At 51.9% G+C, this 23,200-nt stretch overlaps 8 protein-coding genes across 8 annotated transcripts; 3 read left to right on the plus strand and 5 right to left on the minus strand.

The window, feature by feature from the left end:
• Positions 1-652: 652 nt before the first annotated feature.
• Positions 653-1,255, plus strand: N0V96_006546 (uncharacterized protein; the record flags this gene model as incomplete). The annotated part of the gene is made up of 1 exon (XM_053195009.2): positions 653-1,255. One exon carries the CDS (start codon positions 653-655, stop codon positions 1,253-1,255), a length of 603 nt encoding a protein of 200 aa, XP_053047580.2.
• A 628-nt stretch (positions 1,256-1,883) lies between these two features.
• On the minus strand, positions 1,884-3,072 carry N0V96_006547 (uncharacterized protein; the record flags this gene model as incomplete). The annotated part of the gene is made up of 2 exons (XM_065757750.1): positions 1,884-2,377; positions 2,445-3,072. The coding sequence occupies 2 exons, from the start codon at positions 3,070-3,072 to the stop codon at positions 1,884-1,886; spliced, it is 1,122 nt and encodes a 373-aa protein (XP_065613667.1).
• Positions 3,073-5,880: 2,808 nt separating this feature from the next.
• Positions 5,881-7,085, minus strand: N0V96_006548 (uncharacterized protein; the record flags this gene model as incomplete). The annotated part of the gene is made up of 4 exons (XM_065757751.1): positions 5,881-6,323; positions 6,495-6,569; positions 6,630-6,891; positions 6,945-7,085. 4 exons carry the CDS (start codon positions 7,083-7,085, stop codon positions 5,881-5,883), a joined length of 921 nt encoding a protein of 306 aa, XP_065613668.1.
• Positions 7,086-8,169: 1,084 nt separating this feature from the next.
• Positions 8,170-8,947, minus strand: N0V96_006549 (uncharacterized protein; the record flags this gene model as incomplete). The annotated part of the gene is made up of 4 exons (XM_065757752.1): positions 8,170-8,327; positions 8,391-8,487; positions 8,627-8,725; positions 8,807-8,947. 4 exons carry the CDS (start codon positions 8,945-8,947, stop codon positions 8,170-8,172), a joined length of 495 nt encoding a protein of 164 aa, XP_065613669.1.
• Positions 8,948-11,741: 2,794 nt separating this feature from the next.
• N0V96_006550 (uncharacterized protein) lies at positions 11,742-13,842 on the minus strand (the record flags this gene model as incomplete). Its single annotated transcript, XM_053195013.2, has 2 exons — positions 11,742-13,241; positions 13,834-13,842. 2 exons carry the CDS (start codon positions 13,840-13,842, stop codon positions 11,742-11,744), a joined length of 1,509 nt encoding a protein of 502 aa, XP_053047584.2.
• Positions 13,843-14,226: 384 nt separating this feature from the next.
• Positions 14,227-16,108, plus strand: N0V96_006551 (uncharacterized protein; the record flags this gene model as incomplete). The annotated part of the gene is made up of 5 exons (XM_065757753.1): positions 14,227-14,380; positions 14,480-14,759; positions 14,814-15,079; positions 15,164-15,615; positions 15,683-16,108. The coding sequence occupies 5 exons, from the start codon at positions 14,227-14,229 to the stop codon at positions 16,106-16,108; spliced, it is 1,578 nt and encodes a 525-aa protein (XP_065613670.1).
• Positions 16,109-16,784: 676 nt separating this feature from the next.
• N0V96_006552 (uncharacterized protein) lies at positions 16,785-17,959 on the minus strand (the record flags this gene model as incomplete). Its single annotated transcript, XM_053195015.1, has 2 exons — positions 16,785-17,634; positions 17,697-17,959. 2 exons carry the CDS (start codon positions 17,957-17,959, stop codon positions 16,785-16,787), a joined length of 1,113 nt encoding a protein of 370 aa, XP_053047586.1.
• A 722-nt stretch (positions 17,960-18,681) lies between these two features.
• Positions 18,682-20,463, plus strand: N0V96_006553 (uncharacterized protein; the record flags this gene model as incomplete). The annotated part of the gene is made up of 1 exon (XM_053195016.2): positions 18,682-20,463. The coding sequence occupies one exon, from the start codon at positions 18,682-18,684 to the stop codon at positions 20,461-20,463; it is 1,782 nt and encodes a 593-aa protein (XP_053047587.2).
• Between the last annotated feature and the right edge of the window lie 2,737 nt (positions 20,464-23,200).

Raw genomic sequence — 23,200 nt, forward strand, 5'->3', positions numbered from 1 at the left:
AATAGTAGCCGGCAAAGCAATTCTGCGCTTGACCCATTGCTGGAAACTATCATGGTAGTGATGAGCTTGTCTGACAGGAAGACCACCGATGTCATTGATGGAGGATCCTTTAATGTCATCCTTTATGCAATCATGCCGCCGAATATATCAACACAATCGTCAAATAGCAGTCAGACGCCATGCTAGAAGAGAACAATCTGATTAGAAACGTCGACATTAGCGGTGTCCTAATAGTTACGATATCCAAGTACGATATCCGAGTACGATATCCGAACCGAGTTTCGTATTTATCTTCAAGAAGAAAGCTAGTAGTGGCATGGGAAAACTTAACAGAGGTGAAAGCTGCGAAGGGCACTGGGTCTACTAGTGTTGGTTTGCCCATCATGGTACATGTTGTATCAAAGTGTTGGTGTGAGCCGTGTTAGTCTGCAGCCCTTGTCAACCTTTTTGTCTACTCACATGACAGAGGTATCTCCGAAGCCCTCGAAAACATTCCCCATATATAATGTAGCCATACTCCTCCATTGTCACCCACGCGGAGCCGCAAATATTCACTAACTATCTAACAATCCCGCTGATCTGAGATCTCACAACACTCTTTGATCAACAAAGTCATCTCGCCTTGAGAAACGGCACTACTCGAGCACACAATATGGATCTTCTTCACGAGCTTGAGTCCATGGCTGTGATCCAACAGGACAAAATTGAACCGGAGTACGACAAGATCAAGAGGTGGGAGTCCCTTTTCGGCTACACATACTCCGATGCTGCACAGAAGATCCAGGATCATCGATCCAACTTTGCACGAGTTCAAGTCTCTGAACTCCACTGGGACATGGTTCGCGAAGAGAAAGAATCACAGGGCTACGACAAGGAGTCTTACGAGTATTCTTGTAACCTCCCGCGAACCCAGACATCGCACGTCGAGCAAAGTACTCAGACCAAAAAGAAGAAGAAGAAGTCCGATACCTACCTCCTCAGGCTAGAGAGACCTTTCTCCAGCCCCGGGGATGTTCAAATGGTCTGCGGTGCTTCTTCCATGCTGCCCTTGAGATTTAGCGGCACAGACGACGACGGCGCTGCTGCCTCTTTCTGCAAGGTTGACGAAGCAATCATGAAGATTCTCCTCAATCACCTTTCCGCCATCGGGTCAACCTTTCAACCCACATTCATCCGCTACGCAAAGGCGGAGAAGAACCTTTCCGCGAACTCAATTCATCCTACTCTTGGATCTGAGGCCACCTTACCTCATTAACGCCCAAGTACCGAGTCCGACATTAAGTTCGACCAACGACTGCTCCCGGCTCAGGACCAGTACCCAGTCTGGTACTTCTTCTATGGCACCCTTGCGGATCCTAACGTCCTAAACAATCTTCTCGGCATTGAGACAGTTTATCGAGCTGCAAAGGTTCGCGGTGGCCGTCTTGTTACCTGGGGTGGAAAGTACAAAGCCTTGGTGGATGCGCCAGCCTACAATAAGGACTGCGTATATGGACACGCTTTCCTTGTTAAGAACAAAGATCAGGAGGATTCACTACAATTATACGAGACTGACAACTACGAGGTGGTCCGGTGCGTGATTGAACTGGGAGGGGAGAGAGAGGAAGAGGTCAGAGGCCTTACATTCCGATTCATCGGTGAAACGGATGTGTGATATGGGCAGGAGCCAGGAGAACGAAAACTCGAGCCCGCGAAATATGTCAGGAGGAAAGACACATGCGCCTGGAGCGTGAGTTGGTGATTCGAGAAAGCGATAAAGATCATCACGCATGCCGAAGACACTTTGGTTTGCTAGACAGGAAAGAGGCGGTCTTGGCGGCGGCCACAAGACTCCCAAAACCGTCTCGTGCTGAAAGGTGGTTTAATCACAGATAGTATTAGTGCTACTTAGAAAGACCCGTCTTTTGCGCCTGCTTTTGCAAATATTCCTTGTGCTTTGGCTGCACAAAGCTCATATCCCCCCTTAGCATAAGCGACCTCTCCACACCCTCCCGCAGCCCTGACTGCAGCACATGCTCGCAAGCGCTCAAAGTGAAGCCGAACCGCGGATGTGTCGTCTGCCCGAAGCTGAATGATGTGGACGACGGATGCGAGAAGCCCGAATGGACCGTGAACAGCTCGAGCTTGAGCAGAACTGACTGAAGCGCCGAGGCGCTCCCGCGGTACGCTGCGACGGGATCCGGGGCCGTGAGATCGATTGTCTGCGCCGCGAAGGATCGAATGAGGGAGCCTAGTAGGATGCTATCGCACCGTTTGCCGCCCGTGGGGTCTTGCGGCGATGACATGCATCGATCTCCGTGTTTGAGCGTCATGTAGAGGCTGGCGTAGGGTTCTAGCATAGTGGTAAGGAGAGTCTTGCGTATTGTTGTGGCATCATCTAGACCTCGAGTTAGTTCCTTTCATTGCGGAGTCTCTACAAGTCAGAAACTCATCGAAATACGTACCGACGAAGCCAAATGGGAACAGATATTCTATGTGGCAAAGCTTGTATGAGTAAGTTTCACGGTTCGCTCCGCTATAACCAAACACCAAATCTCCATCGTCGTCAACTAAGCACTCAGTGGCAATCTTCATCGCCATGTTATTGAACATTTGGGCGTCCCCAAGTTCATAAGCAACGCCAAGAAGCAGCGGGTTCTGCATGCTCGTCTTGACTGCTTCCATCCACCCGCGGGCCCATGGCCGCGTGATACTAGTCGCGTCATATTTCTCAGTGACCACAAGGAACTGGTAGAGACTCGTGAGTTCCAGTTGTTCGGGAACCTTTTCAAAGCGCCCGTGCGAAATGTTCAGTAGCATTTCCAAAGCCTCTTGCCGGTCATCGGGGAGTTCCACAGTCCAATCTCGCGGGGCGCCATCCATATGATGTGGTCGCGACTCAGCGAAGCCGCCATAGAGCATCTTTCGAAAGACTGTCGAGGCTCTCGCGAGCGCTTTGGAACATACAAAGTAATTTTTGGGCTTTTCTTCAACGTCTTCTCCTACAAAGAGGTAGAGATCCCCATTCGAGTCGATGACCTCCAGGCCGCCGAGACTCCGGATCGCCGGCTCGTGGTCGGGATCTTGGTCCATTGTCGTCATGACACGGAGGAAATCTGGAGAGCGTTCATCGACTTTTGCCGTGTTCGTACCGGCTTGGAATGGTTGTATGTTTGTCAGATGAACTTTGCGATTTGCTCTGACTGGTTCAAACCAGCCCGAATTTGATTGTAAGTTTCGGGGATCACCAGGTTGCCCCCAGTCTGACTTGTCCACACAAAGACGTTCCAAAGGTGGTCAGATTGTGGCCCGTGCACGTCACAGAGGTCGTACAACGGGTGAAAAGGGAGTGTTTTGAAGTCGGTCGGTAACTGTTGGGCAGAGGGCGGGAATAAGGGGTGGTTGACTGAGTTGAGGGTCCTGAGGGCTGGGATGAGCCAGGGTTTGGTGCTGGTAACCTAACTGAATGAAGACATGTTCTGACAGAGGAAGCAGAGACCATTCGTTTGACAGAACTCTCGCAGATGGGCTAGGCTCGGAAACTGATGGCTTCGAGACCGTCCCTGGAGCGAATGTTATACGGGCGATCGGCATCATCCCGGCCCCCGAGGCCCCCGTGCGGGCAGGGCAAACCCACCACGATAACGCTCAGTAGCGCTTCGCGTCTCGGGGCGCCCAGTCCCGTCACGGCATCCCACCCCTGTGCGGCGCGGCGCAAGACGCTTTGTTGACCCAACAATCCGAGTGGTGTGCCGAGAGTCTCTCAGTAAGCGAAATATGTGTCGGGCAGAGAGGAGATAAGACATTTCAAGGCGATAGTGTCTTATTCCTGGCCTCTCTTTCAGCCAGCATAGATACTCGATGGCTTAATGGAGTTACTGATGGTTGCTGCGCACATGGGTTGCAGCTAAGCTTCCGAAGACTCACTTAGCATATATTAGGCTCTTGGACACACGTGTTTGATAGAGGTGAGAGGGCGTACGCCGTAGTCTCAACCAAATCATCAACGTCGGTCTTCCTCTTCATTGGTCATTAAGGACTTCAAATCTTGCCACTTCAAAACGAAGTTCAACGAAGTCATAAAGGCTACGTTTCCAAAATATATATATATATATATATATATATATATAAAGAATTGGAGATCTCATGTCCACTTAATAGATTCGTGAGAACTCCTATTCAAGAGCGGATAAGTAGGGTATGTGACTAGAAATGTATGTCAGTAGATAATGATTGCCGCTGTGCTCGCTTCTTTATCTTGGCGGTCGGCTGAGTTGGCGGTCATTGGCCAATTTGCGACTTCATAGAGAGCTCGAGGCCCTTCAAAGCTACCTAGTACATGTAGTAAGTGTACAGGATTCTAACCCTGCAAACCAGCACGATCTCGTGTCCTGGTAGCTGACTGTGTGTGTCATTTCCGAGACACTTCGGCATCCCACTTTCCCTGTGGGCGACATGTCATTCTGTTTCTATGTCTGATGTGTGAGTGAATGATATTCAAATTCCAATGTTCCTGGTTTCCCATGCCTCTGGACTTACTAAGCACCATGAGTTCTCATATACTTTCACCTCTAAAGCTGAGATGGAAAGCTTCATTTCGAGGTAGTTTGAACTCCTTGTCAATCTCAGTAAACTGACAAGCCGGTGGTATGCTTACCCAATTTCAGGGCGGGACTGATTCTATTCTCGCACGAACTGTGTTGCATACGCACTCACTCCTCGGGGCCCGACAGTTCCCGCTTTCCGCGATGCAACGACGTTATCTATGCCAGATATCAACATCGACAGAATCAGATGCCACAGTTTCGGAATCTCTCCCGCCCTGCAGTACCGGTGCTCTAGCACTTTAAGTACGAAGCAAGCCCGGTGCTTTCTTTCGCCTTAGGCCACCAAATAACAGCGAGTGCATGGTCCTGAGCGCATCTTCGATTGGCACGGCTGCCAGGCGGTTGCAAGTGGGCGCATGATTGTTTCCTCAGTTATCTCGTATCCCCAGTGATCTGAAATTGACTTCATACTTTACCTTGCATGCACTCTACGTTGTCTATTTTTCAGTCGATAGATTGTTGGTCTTCCCTGTGATTTATCCAGCTTGAGCCCCGAAGGGCAAAGGCTACTTTGAATCATCGGGCACGCTGGTGCCTGTAACTCTTGCTCCAACTTGAAACCTAAATTAGAAAGTCTTCCCGACCAGTGGAGCAATAGATGGCAATGAAGATCGGAGATCGGGAGGCTCCATCATGTGGCCAGGGTAGTCCAAACTAGACGGTGGGTCTCGGGGGCTCTATCTCTCTTCGAACAACTTCCAAAGTCGAGATAAAGAGATTATACAGAATACATAGCTCACTTTCAAAGCCGCGAAACAGATTCACTAACAGTGCATATGTGTAGAATTAGATGCCACCTATTTCTTCTGGTGGTCTAGTACGCCGCTGAAGGCAGTGTTTCAATTGTTTCTCTGATACCTTGCCCGCAACATTATATAGAGTTCGAGTTGTCTGCGCATGCCCAGGCAGAGGAGCGATTTGGGCCATTGTAATCATCGATGATTCCCACGATGGAACTATAGGTTCCTGCAACCATCAAAAACGTTCCCGAAACCACAACAAAAGCAGCCCAAACACACATAGCGTACCATCTCAAGGTAGGGTTCTGTTTCCCCTTCGTCCAGTTGTCGTAAAACCACATGCACCCCATTGGCTGGAAACAGATCAGTGTGCCAAGGAGCGCACCGATGAGAGAAATGAGACTGTTGAATACGGGAATGCCGCTAGCAACCAGATAGGCCACCAGTGCGACAGTGAAGGTACAGCCAATCCATGTTGCCCAATGGGTAAAGGTGTTAGCTGTCAGGTGCCTTGAGCCTCTTAGAATTCGAACGAACACGTGCTTGCTCGGTAACTACGACTTGATCAGCACACATACAGCCTTCTGTGTAATCAAGACACTCACATGAAGCAGTACAGCAGCCGAGACGATAAGACCGGGAAGACCGAGTCCATAAGCAACCTTCTTGACACTTGGCCCAGCAGACCCGAGGGCGGGCGAAGACACGTATGATCCACAGTAGTAATAGACAACAGCACCTACAGCCACGTACACGAGAGTGACAACAGACTGGCAGAGAATGAGAGCCCGGGTATAATGCTTAGGCTCGCGCATCTCTGCCACGATGGAGAAGAATGCTGGCGTGCCTGCATATGAGAAAACGAGTGCAGAGATGGCGGCGATGGCTTCTGTGAAAGTGGGCGAGCCTACGAGCTTGAAATCCGACTTCCAAGGAAGATTCTTCGGTGCTGCCGCAGGCCTATCTTGCAGGCCAACAGCAATGGTCACGGTGAGCACTAGAGAAGCTATTAGATACCGCAGGCTTTTAAGGAATAAAAGTCTAGACTTACCGGCGACAATAATACTTGTAACACCAATCCATGCCAGCCAACTGATTCGTCCCAGCGTTCTTATACTAGAAAAGCCGAAGCCGATGATGGCTGCAACTGCCACAAATACAGCGGTACATGTTGCGTGCATGGAAAGAGCATTCAAGGCGATGGAGATACTCAGCATAGCGGAACCTGAGGTGAACGTGAAGACTGGGGGGCAAATATTAGTGACTGCATGTCAATGCCGTTCCGCTGTTACAGAGCACTCACAGAGACAAAAGCCGGCACCGAATAATTCACGGCCAATCCAGCCAAACATCAACTCTCCCGCATCATCAACACCGTAGACTTCGGGATGGCGGAGCTTAAAACCACCGACAATGAAGTCGGACCAGGTAGTGATGCCGCTGATTACGCAAATGAGGATGACTCCGGGAATGATCCCCATAGTGTCGAGGATGGAAGGGATGGATAGAACGCCGAGACCCATCTGAGTTTTCATCATTAAGACGGAAGTACCCAGCCACCCGACCTAATGCTAGTCAGTTTCTACAACTCTGGAACCACCGGAAAGGAGTTACAAACACTGCGGTAGTTGGGGCCATCTTCCGTAATCTCACCAAAGACGGCATCGTGGGCAATCGCGTTGTCTGCGGCAACAACCTTGCCCGTGTTTGACGGCGCCTCACCCAGTGAGCTGTCCTTGATCTCTCTCGTGTCCGACATGACGGTGCCTGAAAGCAAGCACTCAATCTCAAAGATGGGTCGAATCGGCGGGAACGCGGTCAACAAGTGGACAAGACTAGCAAGGCAACGGTAGAATGAGCATATTATTATACTTGTTGAAAATTCCCCAGATCGTCCTGCAAGTTGCCGAGCATTTTTCCGGAGAGATGAAAATTCTCCCCACCTCGCGGGGTCGCTTCTTTCGATTGACACATTCCTTTATTAAATTTCAATGGAGTCAAGTGAAAATCCCTTCTCGCAAGTGCGCCGGTATCGGAGTGTGTAAGTCCGAGCCTTGGCGAACTTATATGGGCACTGACTGGGCAGTCGAAGGCTATCTTTGAAGACTTACGCAGCAACTTCTTTGCTGGATACTCAACTGAGAGGCGAGGGGATTCAGCAACTCCACGAATTCGGAATAAGGGCAACACGATAGCTTCTTGCTTGCGGAGAATTGGGTCCATCGCGGACAACATCCATCATTTCTTCCGCCCTAGATCCCGCAAAGGGTTGTCCGGGGAAGTGGGGACATAAATGGGAACAATCACCAATCAGATTCCGTTCTCGTTATGGCCTTCCTCTTTGGATTAGACAACTGGTGAAGATATCTTTCCGTTAATAAGAGACTCCCTGGTCGATGGAACTCTTGATATCAATTGCATACAACCTTGATTGGCTAGCCGTTTCCGAGGCTCCTCGAGATTCTATATAATCTGTGGCGTAGGAAATGGAAGTACCCACTAGTCAGAAGTCGCGCGTAGAATTCAGCGTCAATATAAAAGTTGTCCGTAGATCTCAGTAATATCATGTACGCACGTGATGGAGCTTGATTCCCATCATCAACTTGAACAACTGATAAGTTTTCCGAGAGAAACTTACTTCTACATAGTTGACAAAAGCGGAACCAGCGAGGAGTTTTTGCTTTCCATGATCCACTTGTACCGACGGGATGCACAAGTAAGATTGAACACTCTAAAGCTTCCATTGTACGTCCGAAACTCTTCATTCCACCCGAGAGCCGTGCTTGGTTTCAAATGACGGTCAAACAAACGCAATTGGCCTTGACTCCTTCGTCCTGAATGTTCTAGTTGACCTTTGCCAGGCTTACAGTCTGTGGCGTAAACGTCAAGGGCACGTCCGCAGGGCTTTGGGCGATGATATCTTGCACGATGGGACCGAGTTGCGCGTCGATAGGTGTTTTGTTAGGGGACCAGCCAAGCTCGACGGGAAACCTCTCATTGCCTGGATATTGATGTGTCAATTTTTCTTGCCTTCATGTAAACAGCTCGCTTGCATTAAACATACGGAAGAAGTACTCCAGGAAGGTTCTGTTAGCAACAGCAACATCTGGGTCGCCAAAGATTGCCAGCAAGAATGCATTCTCGCCAACAATGACTGGGATCTGGGCATCGGTAATCCAAAAAAGTCGGGTTGATGAGACTCATATCATAAGCGTGTCTAGCTCGGGCGTTCGCGATCATCGTTATATTAATGGCCCCTTCATCTCCAAAGTAGTTAACAAAGTTGTCGAAAGTCCCCACGTCGAAAGGGTTGGTGGGGTCGAAGATGGCATCTTTGCGAGACAGACTACCATCATGCTCGATGACGTTGTGGGCGTGTAGCATTTTCAAGTCAAAGAACTATTTATAACAACATCAGCCCAAAGGAACTCCGACTAAGCACATCATGCTTTGGTGATAAGCGAACTAGTAACGACTTACAGTTGCGTTGGGAGTAGGATTGACCACCAGAGCATTGTTGAAGATGTTGAGAGCTGGCGCCTCGGGCACATTCAGCGTATCGTTGAGGGCCTTGATGAGAATATCTTTGGTAAGGTCGGCCGTCATGGGGAACGAAGCCATGGTTGGAGAGGGTATTCATGACCGGGCACGGGGCTCGTTCTACATCCCATTTGTTTGATTAGCTGCGGCCTGGACATCGTAGGTACATATCATGAGACTCACGATCATTAGGGCCCGGGGGACTCCATGTGAAATGATTCGGCTTCAAAGTGCCCCAAGATTCATTTCCCGTCTTTAGTCCTTTCAGTCCCTTACTGGGCGGCAGAGCAAAGCGAGTGTTCGGGTGGGCGAAGTGATGGAAGGCCTGGACGACAGAGGCAGCCCCGACGATGGTTGGTAAAGAGAAATGCATGTCTTTGTTTGTATAAAAGATGATTCTTATCAGTAAAAGAGGGACTAGATTGTTTGTGGTTCAATATGGCAGGTGGTTGAACGGTGGTTCGAAATCTAGCTCTCTCCTATAATGCCAGTTGGAGGTAGCAATGTATTTATACAAATCTCACATATTGAAGTTCGAATATCAACTCCGCCTATAGTTTGTAATCTTGAACATGTTATTAGCTAGTTACTCAATCCTCACTTGAGTCCATAACACCCCGTTACAGATGCTCTAGCTGATTCACAAGGTGGAGCTACCTGACCAGCGCAGTGCTGCTGAGCCACTGACATGGACCCACTCGACAATGACAACGAAAACGAAAACGAAGATGAGGCCCTCCTCTGCCATGATCACTCCAGATCGCTGCGTAACTATTATCATTCTCGTTCTCAAAAGGCTAATAGATAGTGGCAGCTAATATGATTTCAGGAGTTGTAATCTGCCAAGTCCTACGCATCGTCCCACGTACGGCCTCCGTGGCTCAGCGCGCATTCTATCCCATTGTTTGCTTGGCGCCAGTGAGACCCATCGCCAGTCTATCATCCTAGTCTAGGAATGCAATATGCAATACGGACGCGCCCTGTGGATATGCCCTATGAGAATTGATCAGAACATAGGAATCTCGATGACACACAAGTCGTGCCTCCGATAAGTCAGCACCGATGTTCGCGATAGGTGATCACTGTCTGCCTTAATGAATGTGTAGTTGACATTCTTTCTCCTAGAAACTGGCAAGGTGAAACTTAGCCATTGGGATAATGGTCTAGCTTAGTAACAGTAGTGACCACTCACGGCAGCCGGAATACGAAGCATTTATTCAAGCATAAAGTTGAAACTGCGGGCCGATCAGTCGCTTCTAGAAACATGGTCCCTTAGCAATCAGCGACTCAGGATTCGCAGGAACACTGATGACTTGATTCGTTGGAGATGATCAGAGGGCTTAGGCGAGGGCTGCTTAGAGTCAACCCACAAGCCTCTCCTTTAATTGCTTCCATTCTAGACGGGTCGTAGTCACAATAGACTTATCCTGGAACTCGTCACCGGTTCTCTAGTTTCTACCAGACATCATGATTCCAACGACACCCTCTGACAAATCCACTCCGCCACCATTTACACTGCTCCGCTCTGCCTCGTGCAGCATTCTTGGACTTCATAGGCTCCAAAATGACCGAGGTGATTTCGATGTGCTTGGCGGAACTATCCTCCCAGGGCTTCCGGGCTCCTGTACTGAGGGTGGATCCAATATCTGATTGCCTTACTCATATCTCCCGGCAAGGAGCCAGAGAAACTCTCGATCTATATCGTCATATCTCATCAAGCAGCCAATACCTTTGTTGAGATACTGTTGCGACATCAAACCTTGCACCTGCTTGAATCCATGACGCGGCATGAGGACAAAGTCGACATTGATTAAGCCAGATTAGGTGCGGTCAAGGCAACCTGGCACGGGATTTTAGGTGAAGGCCCCACGTATAAGCTTCACTATGGTTGGTACTGGTCGGTGAGAAGATGAGAGAAGCACGCCCAGTCCCATCCGATCCCATCAGACAGACTAGGCGACCAATCGTCGCTAACCATGGGTATCTCGCCAAACGAGTCGAATCCGAATTCGGTCCCGCCAGGAAACCCGTTTCCTTGGTTGTAGAAGGGCATTGTAGAACCAGGCACATTGACACCTGATTCCCTGCGGCGGCTATCGTCACTGCCAGACCATTGAGCATCTACCGATCTGGGGGTCGGCGTCTCCCCAGCGTTCTGCCAAGGGCTGGCGTCCGGCATCGACCTCGGAGTCATAGATGGCAAGGTAGTAGTTGTCCGGTTACCTGACGATCCGGGCGTCGGTAGCCCCTTGTGAAGAAATGAGTCGATTTTTTGTAACAGCATATCCAGTAAGCCGTCGCCCCGAAGCCTCGTGTATATCTCTCTCATAGAGTCTGAGGCGGTTTGGATGAGCTTGAAGCATGTCAGTGTCGTCAAGATGATCGCAGAATAGCTGCTTACGTGTAGGTCCATCGTTGAGATGCGGGAGTCTGGGTGTGTTACGACGTGGACAGCTAGTGTTGTGAGTGCGTGGAGTGGCGCAAGAAGATTTGGGAGAATCGCATTCGACTTCGAGTCTACCGCTTCGACGACTATTCTGAGCACTTTTCGGGCGGCATTGGCGGCGAGAGCTTGCCCGTTTCGCATGATGTAGTCCCACGGTTTGCCTTTAGCAATCAAGTCAGCGCCAGAAGTAATTGCCTCTTCGCTTATGAGAAGGCTGTTTCGGGAGAGGATCACGAGCCTGTGATACGTTGTGTTAGTGGGATGTACCTGTTACGATGGGACGAGATGCCTACTTACGCATTATTATAATGCATCGATATGAATGATGCGAAGGGGCACTGTTTTGAGCCGATCAAGATGTCTGATATCGGCCTAGAATCGAACATCGTCAGCTTTACCTATCCACGTGTCGGTATTCATGAGGCACGATCAAACGTACCTCAGCTCGTCGGGCACTGATTCGCCCCATCTGGTAAGGAGCAGCTGTGCCTCCCCCGTGGTCTCAACCTTTTCAGCTATGATAGCCTGTAGTGCGCCGTCTCGGAGTCCGTCCTCCTTCCGGCTGACGATGACGGCCTTTCTTCCGATTTCGCTGAGTATCCTCGCAAGGTCGACAGTCACAGCAAACGCCTTATCCTTTGACGAAGTGCCGTTGCCCGTGGGCATATCGACATGAGCCGGGTAGCACTCCTCATCCTCTATTGAAGAAAGGCGGCCCAACTCGAACGCTAAAAACTTTTCAAAGGAATAGATGCCGAGCCAAAATGCCTTACGCTCTTCATCATCGGCGAAGTCTGGCCTTTTGTCGGGGCGATTGTTCTTGCCTCCCCGACACGTTCTAGGTTTGTGCAGCCCCAGCGACGTTGCGATGGAAACCGCCGTGGTGAGAATATTCCAAGCCCCGGCGCACTCATCATAGCAGTGAAGACACAATGAAAGAAGCGTCAAGGATCTGACAGTCTCAACGCCGTTGACAGTGACAAGGTGACCAATGAGAGTTTTGCAGTATATTACATAGTCCCCGGGATCAAGTGTTGGCTCTGATAGTGCCGCGGAAGCAAACGCGATAGACATGACGAGGTAAACCGAGACCAAGGCCGCTAGCCCCCTGGCCTCAGCGAAGTTTATTGGGCCGAGTTCCACGGCTGTCTCAATGTCTCGCGTGAGGCGGTCTGGGGTGAAGAGAGGATAGACAAGATTGATGCCTTCGAGGTAGCGGGCAGCAAGCTCGCGGGCAATTTCTTTGGGAGGGAACGAGCAGGGTTCAGACGACAGAATGCGGTAAGCCGGCGGTCTGTCTATGCGTGTTGGCATGCCGCGCCTTTGTTGGATCCCTAGCCGACGCGCAGCAAGGTCCAACCAGTCGCCGAGGATCTCGACCGAGTTGTTCCCGCGGCTGGGGCGTACTACAGGTAACTTTCCTTGATACTTGGGCGGGGCCTGGCATGCGGGAGGCTCCTCATCTTCCAGAATGATAGTGACGGCAGCATCCTTGGGAACCGTTACGAGCTTGGGAGCCGCTACCGAGGCTGTCCGGTCACGGCTGTAGAGCAGCTCTATCGACGGCGAAGTCTTGGTGCGGGCGTCCGGCAGTGCCGGCAGCGGCGGCGGTTCGGAGCTCTCGACCTCATCTCGAGGCGAGTGTGGAGACGCGACGGCCGTCAGCGAATGCGTCAAGGACGCGCTGGATGCCCGAGACAGCCGGCGCTTCGTCTCCCGGCGCTGGACTTCGACGCCGGGCCTCCGGCGGTCCGTCGTGACGCACTCGATGCCGGCGTTGATGCAGGCTCGGCATGATGGCTTCTGCTCATCACAGCGCGTCTTTCGGTTGCGGCAGTAGTTGCAGGCGAAGTTGATACGTCGCCTCTTGGCTACCGAGGCCGCCGCCCCCGAGGTGCCCTCGGAAGACTCGACGACGACGGACGAGGGCTCGGCAGCCACCGGGGGTGGGTACGGGGTTCGTATATGATGACATTGCCGCGCGTTGCCTGTGAGGTGTGTGGAATTTCCTCACATAGCCGATACCTGAGTATTCTCCACTGGCTTGGCTGGACTGGTACGCTTACTGGCTGCTGACTGACTGGGTTGTTCGGGAGCTGGAGATGAGGGTTCGGCTGGGTAGGTTGAGATGCCGAAGCGCGTCGTTATGAGGAGTACTTTGGCGTTTCCGAAACGTGCAGAGACGGCACGGCCCAGAAAGAACGAGGAGATCGAATGACTCGCGGAAGCGTTTCGGGAGGTTCTTTGGGTGGTTTAGGTGGTGGACACTGCGCGCAGGCCGACCGGCCCCTCGTTCCGGTTGACGCGATGATCAGCTCGGAATAGTGGGGGAGGCAGAAGATGGGGCGTTTACCGTTACTCTTCACAACGACATGTCTACTCGACCAAGGAGGCTCCAGAAGCGGTTAGGCTCTTAGATCTTCCCCATGGGGTTCACAATGCAAGCAAACATGGGGAGCCGTACATTTGGCTTAGCCCCTGCGATCGGTAGGAATGCTATTGGTCTCAGGCACGCCTCTACCTTGACCATCGGGAGTTGATGGGTCTGAGCCGAGCCGACAGCCCAATGAAGCTATTCTCTGATAATGGTTCAGCTTTGATTGGACCACAAGGCGTACTACATTCATGTAACTTGATGAGACTCAATAGAGTCAATTAAAATGGCTAGTAGGATTATAGACTGTCAACACAAAGAGATCTTGAAGAGACAGCAACACCTCAGACATCAGTTTGTATATAGCCAGAAGCATGGAACCCCTTCAACCGGCCATTGCCGGCATCACGACTTTAAGTTTGCTGCTTCGGTCTGTGCTACGACAATTTTCAACGTCCCATCAACTTTCCTGCTCGCCTCACGCCGAAAAGCCGATCGCCTTATAAGTTGCTGGAAGTATTTCTGCCTACGTTGCCGACCATGCCTGGCACCAAAGATGATGGGCCACATGTCGAGACCATCGAGGGATCGGCCACAAAGGTTACTACGCAGGAATACCAGACATACGGAACCGTGCAGCTACTCCAAGGCGGTTCAGTTGTCTTGATTCCCACTCCTAGTCCTGACCCCAAAGGTAAGGCTACTGAGTTTCTTATCTTGCCCAAAGACCCTCGCCGACTGGAGGGTGCAGGCAGCGAAGCGGGACACGCCTAATGCTAACGGCGGGAGACAGACCCTCTTAACCTTCCGACATGGCACAAGTACCTCATCATCTTTGTCGTCGGCTCATACTCCGCCATCGCCGTCCTCGTCACATCCGGGCTAGGCGCCGTGTTCCCCTCCGTGCTGAAGGAGTACCCTCCCGAAGATGCCACGCGAGCCACGGACCTTCTCACCTATCCGACGCTGTTCATGGGGATAGGAAACCTTTTTTCCATGCCGCTCTGCGTGACGATTGGCAGGCGACCCGTGTTCCTCATATCATTGGTTCTGCTGGTCTTGTCAGGTTTATGGTGCGCCTTCTCGACGTCCTTGAGCAGCCATATTGCTGGTCGCAACTTTTACAGCATCGCCGCTGGTCAAAGTGAAGCACTCGCTCCCTTCATAATTGAAGAGATTCATTTCCTCCACGAGAGGAGCGCCAAGCTATCTTGGTTCATTGGTGTTCAAACTGTAGGCACGGCGGCGATGTTCGTTGCGACGGCTTACATCGTCCCTTCAGTGGGGCTCAAGTGGTGGTACCTGATCATCACCTTCATCAACGCCGCTATCCTTGCTCTGGCTTTCTTCTTTGCCGTAGAAACCAAATATGATCGGCCAATCGATGCCGACAGTAAGTTCCGCCTGAATCTTGGGGGCCCCAGTCAGCTGGTACGTGCTCTTGCTCGGCACAAATACTAATACAAGTTCACTATAGGGGGCGCGGTACATCTCAAGTTAGACGACGAAGGCAACGTCAACACAAACGGCGACAACGAGATGATCATCCAAGTCCTCACACGACAAAACCATGTTCTGCAACCCGAAGTCTTTGGGCCCCGAACCTGGCGCCATAATCTGAGAATCTTCCACTTCAAGCCCGAGTGGAAACACACAGTCATATTCTACAAGGAGACGATGCAATCACTCTTGCTACCGAACATCGTCTGGATGTTGTTACTCAACGGTGCCTTCTTGGGTATCTACGTCTACCAAGCTTCGACATTTGCGACCATCCTGATGGCCCCTCCGTACACATTCAAATACGACTGGCTGGGATATGTTCAACTCGTTCAAGTGCTCGACTGTGTCATCTTAGTACCTCTCCTCGGCTACGGATCTGATATGCTTGCGCGCGCCATGAGTAATTGGAAGAGCGGAACTTTCCAGGTGAGCAACTTTTACGCGCCCTTCAATATCTGTATCGAGTCGACGCTAACTCATGTCGTAATCGCAGCCTGAGTACAGACTCATCATCCTGAGCGTCCCCATCCTATCAGCCATTATCTCCTGTGTCTTTTTTGGACAGGCAGGCGCGCACCCGAACCGCTGGCACTGGATGACCATCGTGGCCCCGTACAATCTCGGATACTTTGCCTTCCTGGGAGCGAACCTCGTCGGCATCACCTACGCCATCGACAGCTTTCCAAGCAAGGCCGGGCCGCTTCTTTTGGTGCTGTGTGCAGGACGCGGCTTCATCTCGTTTGGGCTTAGCTACTCCACGGTTCCGTTGATCAACCTTATTGGATATCAGGGTGCCATGAATATCTTCGCCATCATTGCTGGCGTTTTAGGTGTTATCACTGTTCCTGTGTATCTATTTGGGTCACGTATCAGGATGTGGGCTACGAAGAAGATCTGGCCTGAGATCGCTTCTGAGTGACGAAACAAAAGTAGTCCGTAAATATGACTAGGGCTATCCGAGATGTATAGTGAACTATCTATAGCGTGATTAGGCAGGTACTCTGAATTGCAGATACGGTGTTTCAACTTTCAGGTGTACTTGAATTTGAGTATGTGGCCTGCCCGGATTTAGTGTGCCCCTCATCATGTGCCTGCAACTTACCCCATTTGAATGGTAGCTCAAATCACGCATCATTCTGAGTCGTTCCTTATCAAAGCCGTGTCGTTTAGATTTTATGTATTAGAAGTCGTGGATAGGATTAGAGTTGGCGAGAATCGAAGAATCGAAGAGTTTTGTATATCTTAACGACATCCAGCACTCGATAAGATATAGTCTTCTTAAAGATTCTCTCGGGTGCTGTTCTCGAATTCACCACAGGCAGTCATCACATAGGACAAAAGCCTTTATTCCAATCAAGTGTTTTTTCGGTTCAGAGCATGTACAATGTGGTAAGTTGGTCTTTCGAGTTTCCTCGTCAATCCGTTATTATATCACAAAAAATAATCATTCCAGGAGCAAAGTCAACGAGTATTCAAAACTTGATTGAAAATAAACGGATGACATTTTGCTTCAAACAATGAAGACAAACAATTTGATGGCTCAATCAAAACATAATCCTCCACGGATATCTGCCCCATTCTCACAAAACCCAGACTCACTCCCCCAAAGCATCAATAGGCACACCCTGGATATACGGAATACCAGTCAACTTGAACCCCCTCTCCGAAAGCTCCGGCACCCGCCTCGGCTTGCCTGTGTTGTACGGACACGGCTCCCCATCCCTCAGCACCGGGATCCCGCCAACATGCATCGCATTAGGCCAGTGCGTCGTGCTCTTCAACTCCTCAAACGCACCCTTCTTCCTTACCAAATCCTCCTGCGTAGCCTCGACGACCGGCATATAACAAGTATACACGCAGAACCGCGGCGACGTGCCCTCCGGGCTGAGATTATAATGCGGCGTCCGGCTATCCCACAACAGCAGGTCGCCAGGCTCCGCGTTGACCTTGATCCACTCGCACCCGCGGTCCTTCAGCCACTGCATCCCCTTGTCCGTAAACCCATACCACTCCTTCGTCCAAGCCCAAATCTTATCCTCTTCCCCGCGGAACGCCTCGTGAAACTCCTCCGAGAGAAGGTGCGCGCCCTTGCAGACGATGAGCCCGCCGTCGCGGTCCCCGTTGGGCAGGAGGTTCACCAGGCCCTGGAGGCAGCGGAAGCCTGGCTTCTCCGGGTCCTGGTCCTGGTGCGGCCAGGGATTGTTTGGCTTCACGTCGGGCCGGTTGGGGAAGGCCATGTTGACGGCGTCGAAGGAGACGATGAGGTCGGGTGTGTCGTAGACTTTCTCAAAGGCGTCGACGAGGCCTGGTTCTTGGCGGACGGCCCAGGTGAAGGACTCGTGGGCGACGCCGTAGCCCAGGCACATTCCCTTTTCGGTGATGATGGGGAGGTTGGATTCTTTGACGGTGGAGGGGTCGTTGCGGTTGAAGCCGAGACCGCCGGCGCTGTTTGTACTTGTTAGCGTGTAATTGAAAGAGAGGTCTGGGGTGAGTGATGAGGTACGTACAAGTTCTCGAGGTAGGACATCATTTCTTCGCCGTAGGCGTCTGCTCTTTCGCGCGGAATAGCGCCCTTGACTACGACGAAGCCGTCCCGAAGGAGATCATCGCGGAAGTCTCCAAAGACGGCATCTTCTTGAGAAAAGAGTTTGTTGGGGCCCGCCGGCTGAGGCTTCAAGGGAGCCGTGGCTGATGCAATTTTGGCAATCTTCTTTCCGTCTGGGACCGGGATGGTCGCCAAAGGCTTCGCGAAGTCGGTTGCGATGACCATGGTTAGAGCGTCAGATAAGAAACTTTCTGTTGAGTAGGGTATGTGTGAATTCAATGCCTCAGTAAAACTAATTTGTTTCGAAATATTACTCGTGTATATTGAATGGAATGGATCGTTGTGTTTATAGGCAATATGGATGTTTGATGACCTCAAGTGTTCAACCGATCAAGACACTTCCTGCCCACCGAGCCGTAAGTTCATAGACTAGTACCCTAAGCTCGGGCAGATGCAATAACTCTACAGAATGTTCCGCTATCCTCCCGACAACTACTCCTAGTCTCTCGGAATAGTCTAGCTTAATCCCATCGGTACGGGGCGGGAGAGTGGTGGGGGATATTCACTACACTAGCATAGCACATTCGAGGGGAATGGTTCGGTTCGGCATCGGCTGGTAGCCTGGTACAATGTTGGTCGCTCGGTTCGGGAGTTGGCGGGCCTCTTTACTTCCCGACTTGGACGACACTCCAACCCCACCCCTGTGGGCGGCCGGAACAGTAACTTCTTCCTCTCATTACCGCGGAGGACCGGGAGAGGAGGGGTGAGAGACTCAATTAGACTCAATTGGAATTTGTGCCAACCGAAGTCATGAAGCCGTTGAAGATGGCGTTTGTACAAGTAGACCGGGACTTGCAACTGGAGGTTAATGGTCTCATTGGACACTCTGTAGCAAAGCGCTTTCTGACCTAAAATCAAATTAGCAAGAGAAAAAGGCCGTTGCTACAATGCCGTCTCCTAGGTTCTCCGGCATCGAAGTGCCCATCGAGCCACTGAATGCGCCAACAGCCGGTCGCGATGGCTACGATGGCCTCAATCCACACACGGAAACCCTGCCCGTGGGTTGGAAACACCCACATCCAGATGCGCGCCCGTTGCCCTCCGCAATCCTACTAGAGCACGACGTCGCCATCAAAGTCAGGGACGGAACGACGCTCTACGCAGACGTCCTCCGGCCATCAAACACCACAGAGAAGGTCCCCGCGCTGATATGCTGGTCCCCCTTTGGCAAAAAGTTCAACGGCCTCACGTCGCTGGGCTACATGACCCCATGGAACCTCGGCATCCCGTCTGGCACACTCTCCGGGCTGGAGAAGTTCGAGGCGCCCGACCCGGCGGACTGGGTTCCCCGCGGCTACGCCATTGTCAACATCGACACGCGCGGCGCCTTCAACAGCGGCGACGAGAACACGCCAATGGTCATCATGGGCGGCCAAGAAGCCGAAGACGGGTACGACGCCATCGAGGCCGTGGCGGGGATGTCCTGGTGCAGCGGCAACGTCGGGCTCGCCGGGAACTCGCACCTCGCCATCGCGCAGTGGTTCATCGCGGCGCTGCGGCCGCCGAGCCTGAAGGCCATTGCGCCGTGGGAAGGGTGCGGAGACTTGTACCGCGAGCAGTTTGCGCGGGGAGGCGTGTACGCTGGCGACTTGTTTGACGAGCTCATTATCAAGCACATGCTGAAAGGTCGCGGCGGAATCGAGAGCTTTCGCGAGATGTACGCGCGGCACCCGCTTGCTAATGCCTGGTGGAACGACAAGAGGCCAGATATGAAGCGGATCAATGTGCCGACCTATATCACGGGCACGTGGACGAACACGATGCACGGTATGGGTGCCATCCGGGCCTGGTTGGAGGTGCAGTCGAACGAGAAGTGGCTGAGATGGCATCCTTGGCAGGAGTGGTTTGACCTTTGGGGGAACGCGCAGGCCAAGGATGAGTTATTTGCGTTCTTTGACCGGTATCTTCAGGGCGTCGAAAATGGATGGGAGAAGACGCCCAAGGTGAGGATGTCTTTACTGCGGTTTGGTGAGAAAACTCCCCAGGCGATTGAAAACATTGTAGAGGATGACTTCCCGCCGGCGCGAACGCAGTACAAGGAGTTCTTTCTTGGCACGGAAGAGACGCTTATCTCCACTACTGCGCCAGAGAAGAAGACGACGGTCAGCTACGACTCAGAGTCTGGCGGGAACGTGAGCTTTACTCATACCTTCACCGAAACCACCAACATCATGGGCCTACCCAAAGCTGTACTGTATATGTCCTGCCCAGATCATGATGACATGGATGTGTACGTTATGATACAGAAGCTCGACAAAGATGGCAAGCAGATGAAGAACCTCAATATTCCCTGGAAGGGCATACCCGTGGACTCGTTCGAAAAATTCAAGCCGGAACAAGAGACGGAAGTCGTGCTGTACAAGGGCCCCGTGGGCATCCTCCGGGCTTCTCACCGAGCGATCGACGAGACCAGGAGCATGCACCCACACTGGCCGTTCCATCCGCACGAGAAGGAGGAGAAAATCCCGACGGGTGAGGTGGTCAGGCTGGACATTGGGATTTGGGCGCTAGGGGTCGAATACGAGACCGGCGAGAGTCTGCGGGTTGTCGTCAGCGGACAGAGCTTTGCCGTGAGTAATTTCGGGAAGAATCATACTCTGAATAAGGGTCGGCACGTCCTGCACTTGGGAGGAGACCAGGCAAGCCATATTGTTCTTCCTTTTGTATAGATAATATTACGCTTATCTGCTGGTGTATACCTCAACTGGCCTTCATTTTCAATATCTGATGCCCGCCCTGCTTTGTGCGTTCTGCCTGACAACTCGCCTTCGTGACCAAGCATCAACAGGAATTTAGACCGTTTAGGTAGTGATTTGTCCTCCATACACGGAAGAGTCAAATCTGGCGTCCAGAGGGATCACAGCCTAAGTGGCTTGTAAGGCCGATGCGACGCGCTCGGGTTATCTTTTCGCTGAGAATGACAGTACCATTGTCTGAAGATGAAGTGCTCGCATGCCACAAGGCGGAAACGAGTGGGTCACGCCGCACTGTGCGCGAAATCAGACTTGGCCTCTGTCTAGATAGTCACACGGACATATATGAAATAGGTAGCCAGATACTCTCTTCTAGCGACGTTGATGTCGTATGTCTGAGTCGACAGTAGCAGCTCTGGAGCACACATTGAAATGCAAGATTGGAGGGGCATTTGGCGTCGCGTTCGTGTTCGCCGTGTACCCTTGCAATCAGCGAGCTGTCCGGGGTTGATGACAACAGGGATATTGAATCCTCTGTTGGTTGCAGTGCTTCACATTGAGTGCTTCCTTGCCCGGATTCAGGGAAACTTCCACCTCCCCATGGAGGCTTGACGTTATGAGGTGTGACAGTGATTGAAGACATGATGACACAGCCAATCTAATCGAGTAACACCGGTAGGAGGGAAACGTGACAGACGGCACTCTCAGTTTCAAGTGATTCTTAATTGATCTGCGGACTTGTAGACCGCCGAGCTCACCGCCTGAGGTTTCATCGGCCGCTGCGTAAGCGTACACGCCGGCTCTAAGTCGGGCATGCGCAACGGGGCGCGGCGGGCGTGTCCTCTGTCACATCGCGGGCCGCACTCCAGACGCCGGTTCGCAATTTGAGTTCGAGCAACGGCTGCACCGGTTCGTTTCCTGTGCTGCGTGTCACGCGAGGATCTTCGAGTCATGGAGGGACATGGAAGGGAGAACTCAATCTGCTGGTTCCCTCACATCGATCGGGCTTGCATGGTGTGGACACTGGACAGAACGGTTCAGATAGAGGATGATGAAGACGACAAACCAAGGGCAAGAGAAGGCAACCGGGCCAGGCGCGCGCACAGTCTTTGGGCAGAGGCTGGTGGGGCCAGCGGAACGTTAACCAGATTCCGGGAACGCTATTTTGGTGTTTTGGGTGTGTTGGTGTGGGCGGGGGGGCCTTGGGCCTCGGGGACGGTGGCCGGAGGCGTCTGTTGGATGCGTGGAACTAACCTGGGCAGGCCGTAGGATGCGTAGTTTGGCGGGCATATCCGTAGAGGTCGCAGATTGGGCTACGTTGGTGGCGAGATGGCGTTGGAGATGGGTTGGCTTGTTGTAAGAGAAATCTGGGACGCGGAGTCTCAAGTCATGGACAGATAAGAAACATTGAAGGCGACGTCCGTCGAGCTCGTCGGGGAGCGTTTGATGAGCCTGGCATGATGTGTATCCGTACGATAGTCTGCTAGAAGTTCGATAGAGGAGCTACTGCAGACTTTGACGCGGCAGAAGCAGACGGCGCAGAGTCAAAAGCCGACGGCTCTGGCCGAAGGAAGCAGTTGCATCGAAATGGGCGGAGATGGAGCGGTTCACGGCTCGGCGTCGTGGCGCTACCCAATCGGCCTTGTACGAGATGAGGGAGCTGTCAATATCAGGTACTAATGTGACCTGCCGCTATGTCTATCGACGGGCAGCCATAGGACTTGTTGCGCTTTGACGGTGGTAGTAAGGGAAGCGACTGCGACCTAGACCCTGGAATCGCCATCGGTTCTTCTTCTTCTTCTTGATGAGAAATGAGACTCGGTACGGACGTAGCAGTCGGCGGCCGGATATCCGTCTTTCGTACGACACTGCCTTGGTATCTGCGAGGAACTGTAAGCTGTTGTCTCTAACACCAACCTCCTTCTTGCGAGCAAGGCTTGCTGTTGGAGAGAAACACGACGACATCTTGCCTGCAGCTTTCTCAAATCAACCCCTCTTCGTTACCCCTTTTGCGAGCGAGTGTGATGGATCATGGTGCGCCCCTTGAAGATGCACTTGGACGGCAGAGTCAGCCTGCAGTCGGGGAACTGGGGAAGACCTTGCTTCCATCACGTTGGAATCGCCTCTTATTGGGCGTGAAGGGAGAAGATGCAGAGGAGCGAAAAAGAACAGCAAGGATGGCACCTCGGAGGAATTGGACGGCGTGCAGGGGACCCACCAGAGGGACGTACCCCTGCATAACGCGTGCACAAACTCAAATGACCAGGGCTTCTTACATAATCACGCACACAGGTCAAAACTGCTGACTTATGCAAGGGAAGCTCGGGTCATTTGTAGTGGCTGTTAGCGCCGGCGCCCATTAGGGAAAAAAAAACAAGGAAAGAAAAATAAATCGATGAGAAAATGCCCGAGCTTCAAGCTTTCTCATATTAGTCGGCATTTCCACATTACGCATCTGCATCTTCACCGCAAAGGAATGCAAGATTGACAATGTCTGAGCAGAGGTCATAGCGATCGATTACCGACCTGAGGGATAGAGGATCTGACAGCTGCACGAGCTGAGCAAGACTTGGGTGGTCAGATAAACATTGGATGAGGATGAGATGATAGCAGCGTCAACAACATCACCAACACGACATATTCGTCTCGTGACTTCGTTGCTGCCCAAACAGCTTCCCAGAACCTGGAAGTCAACTCACTCATGTCACTGCGT

The sequence above is a fragment of the Colletotrichum fioriniae genome (genome assembly GCF_027942845.1).
Source record: "Colletotrichum fioriniae strain IMI 355084 chromosome Unknown scaffold_7, whole genome shotgun sequence".
Lineage (NCBI taxonomy): Eukaryota > Fungi > Ascomycota > Sordariomycetes > Glomerellales > Glomerellaceae > Colletotrichum > Colletotrichum fioriniae.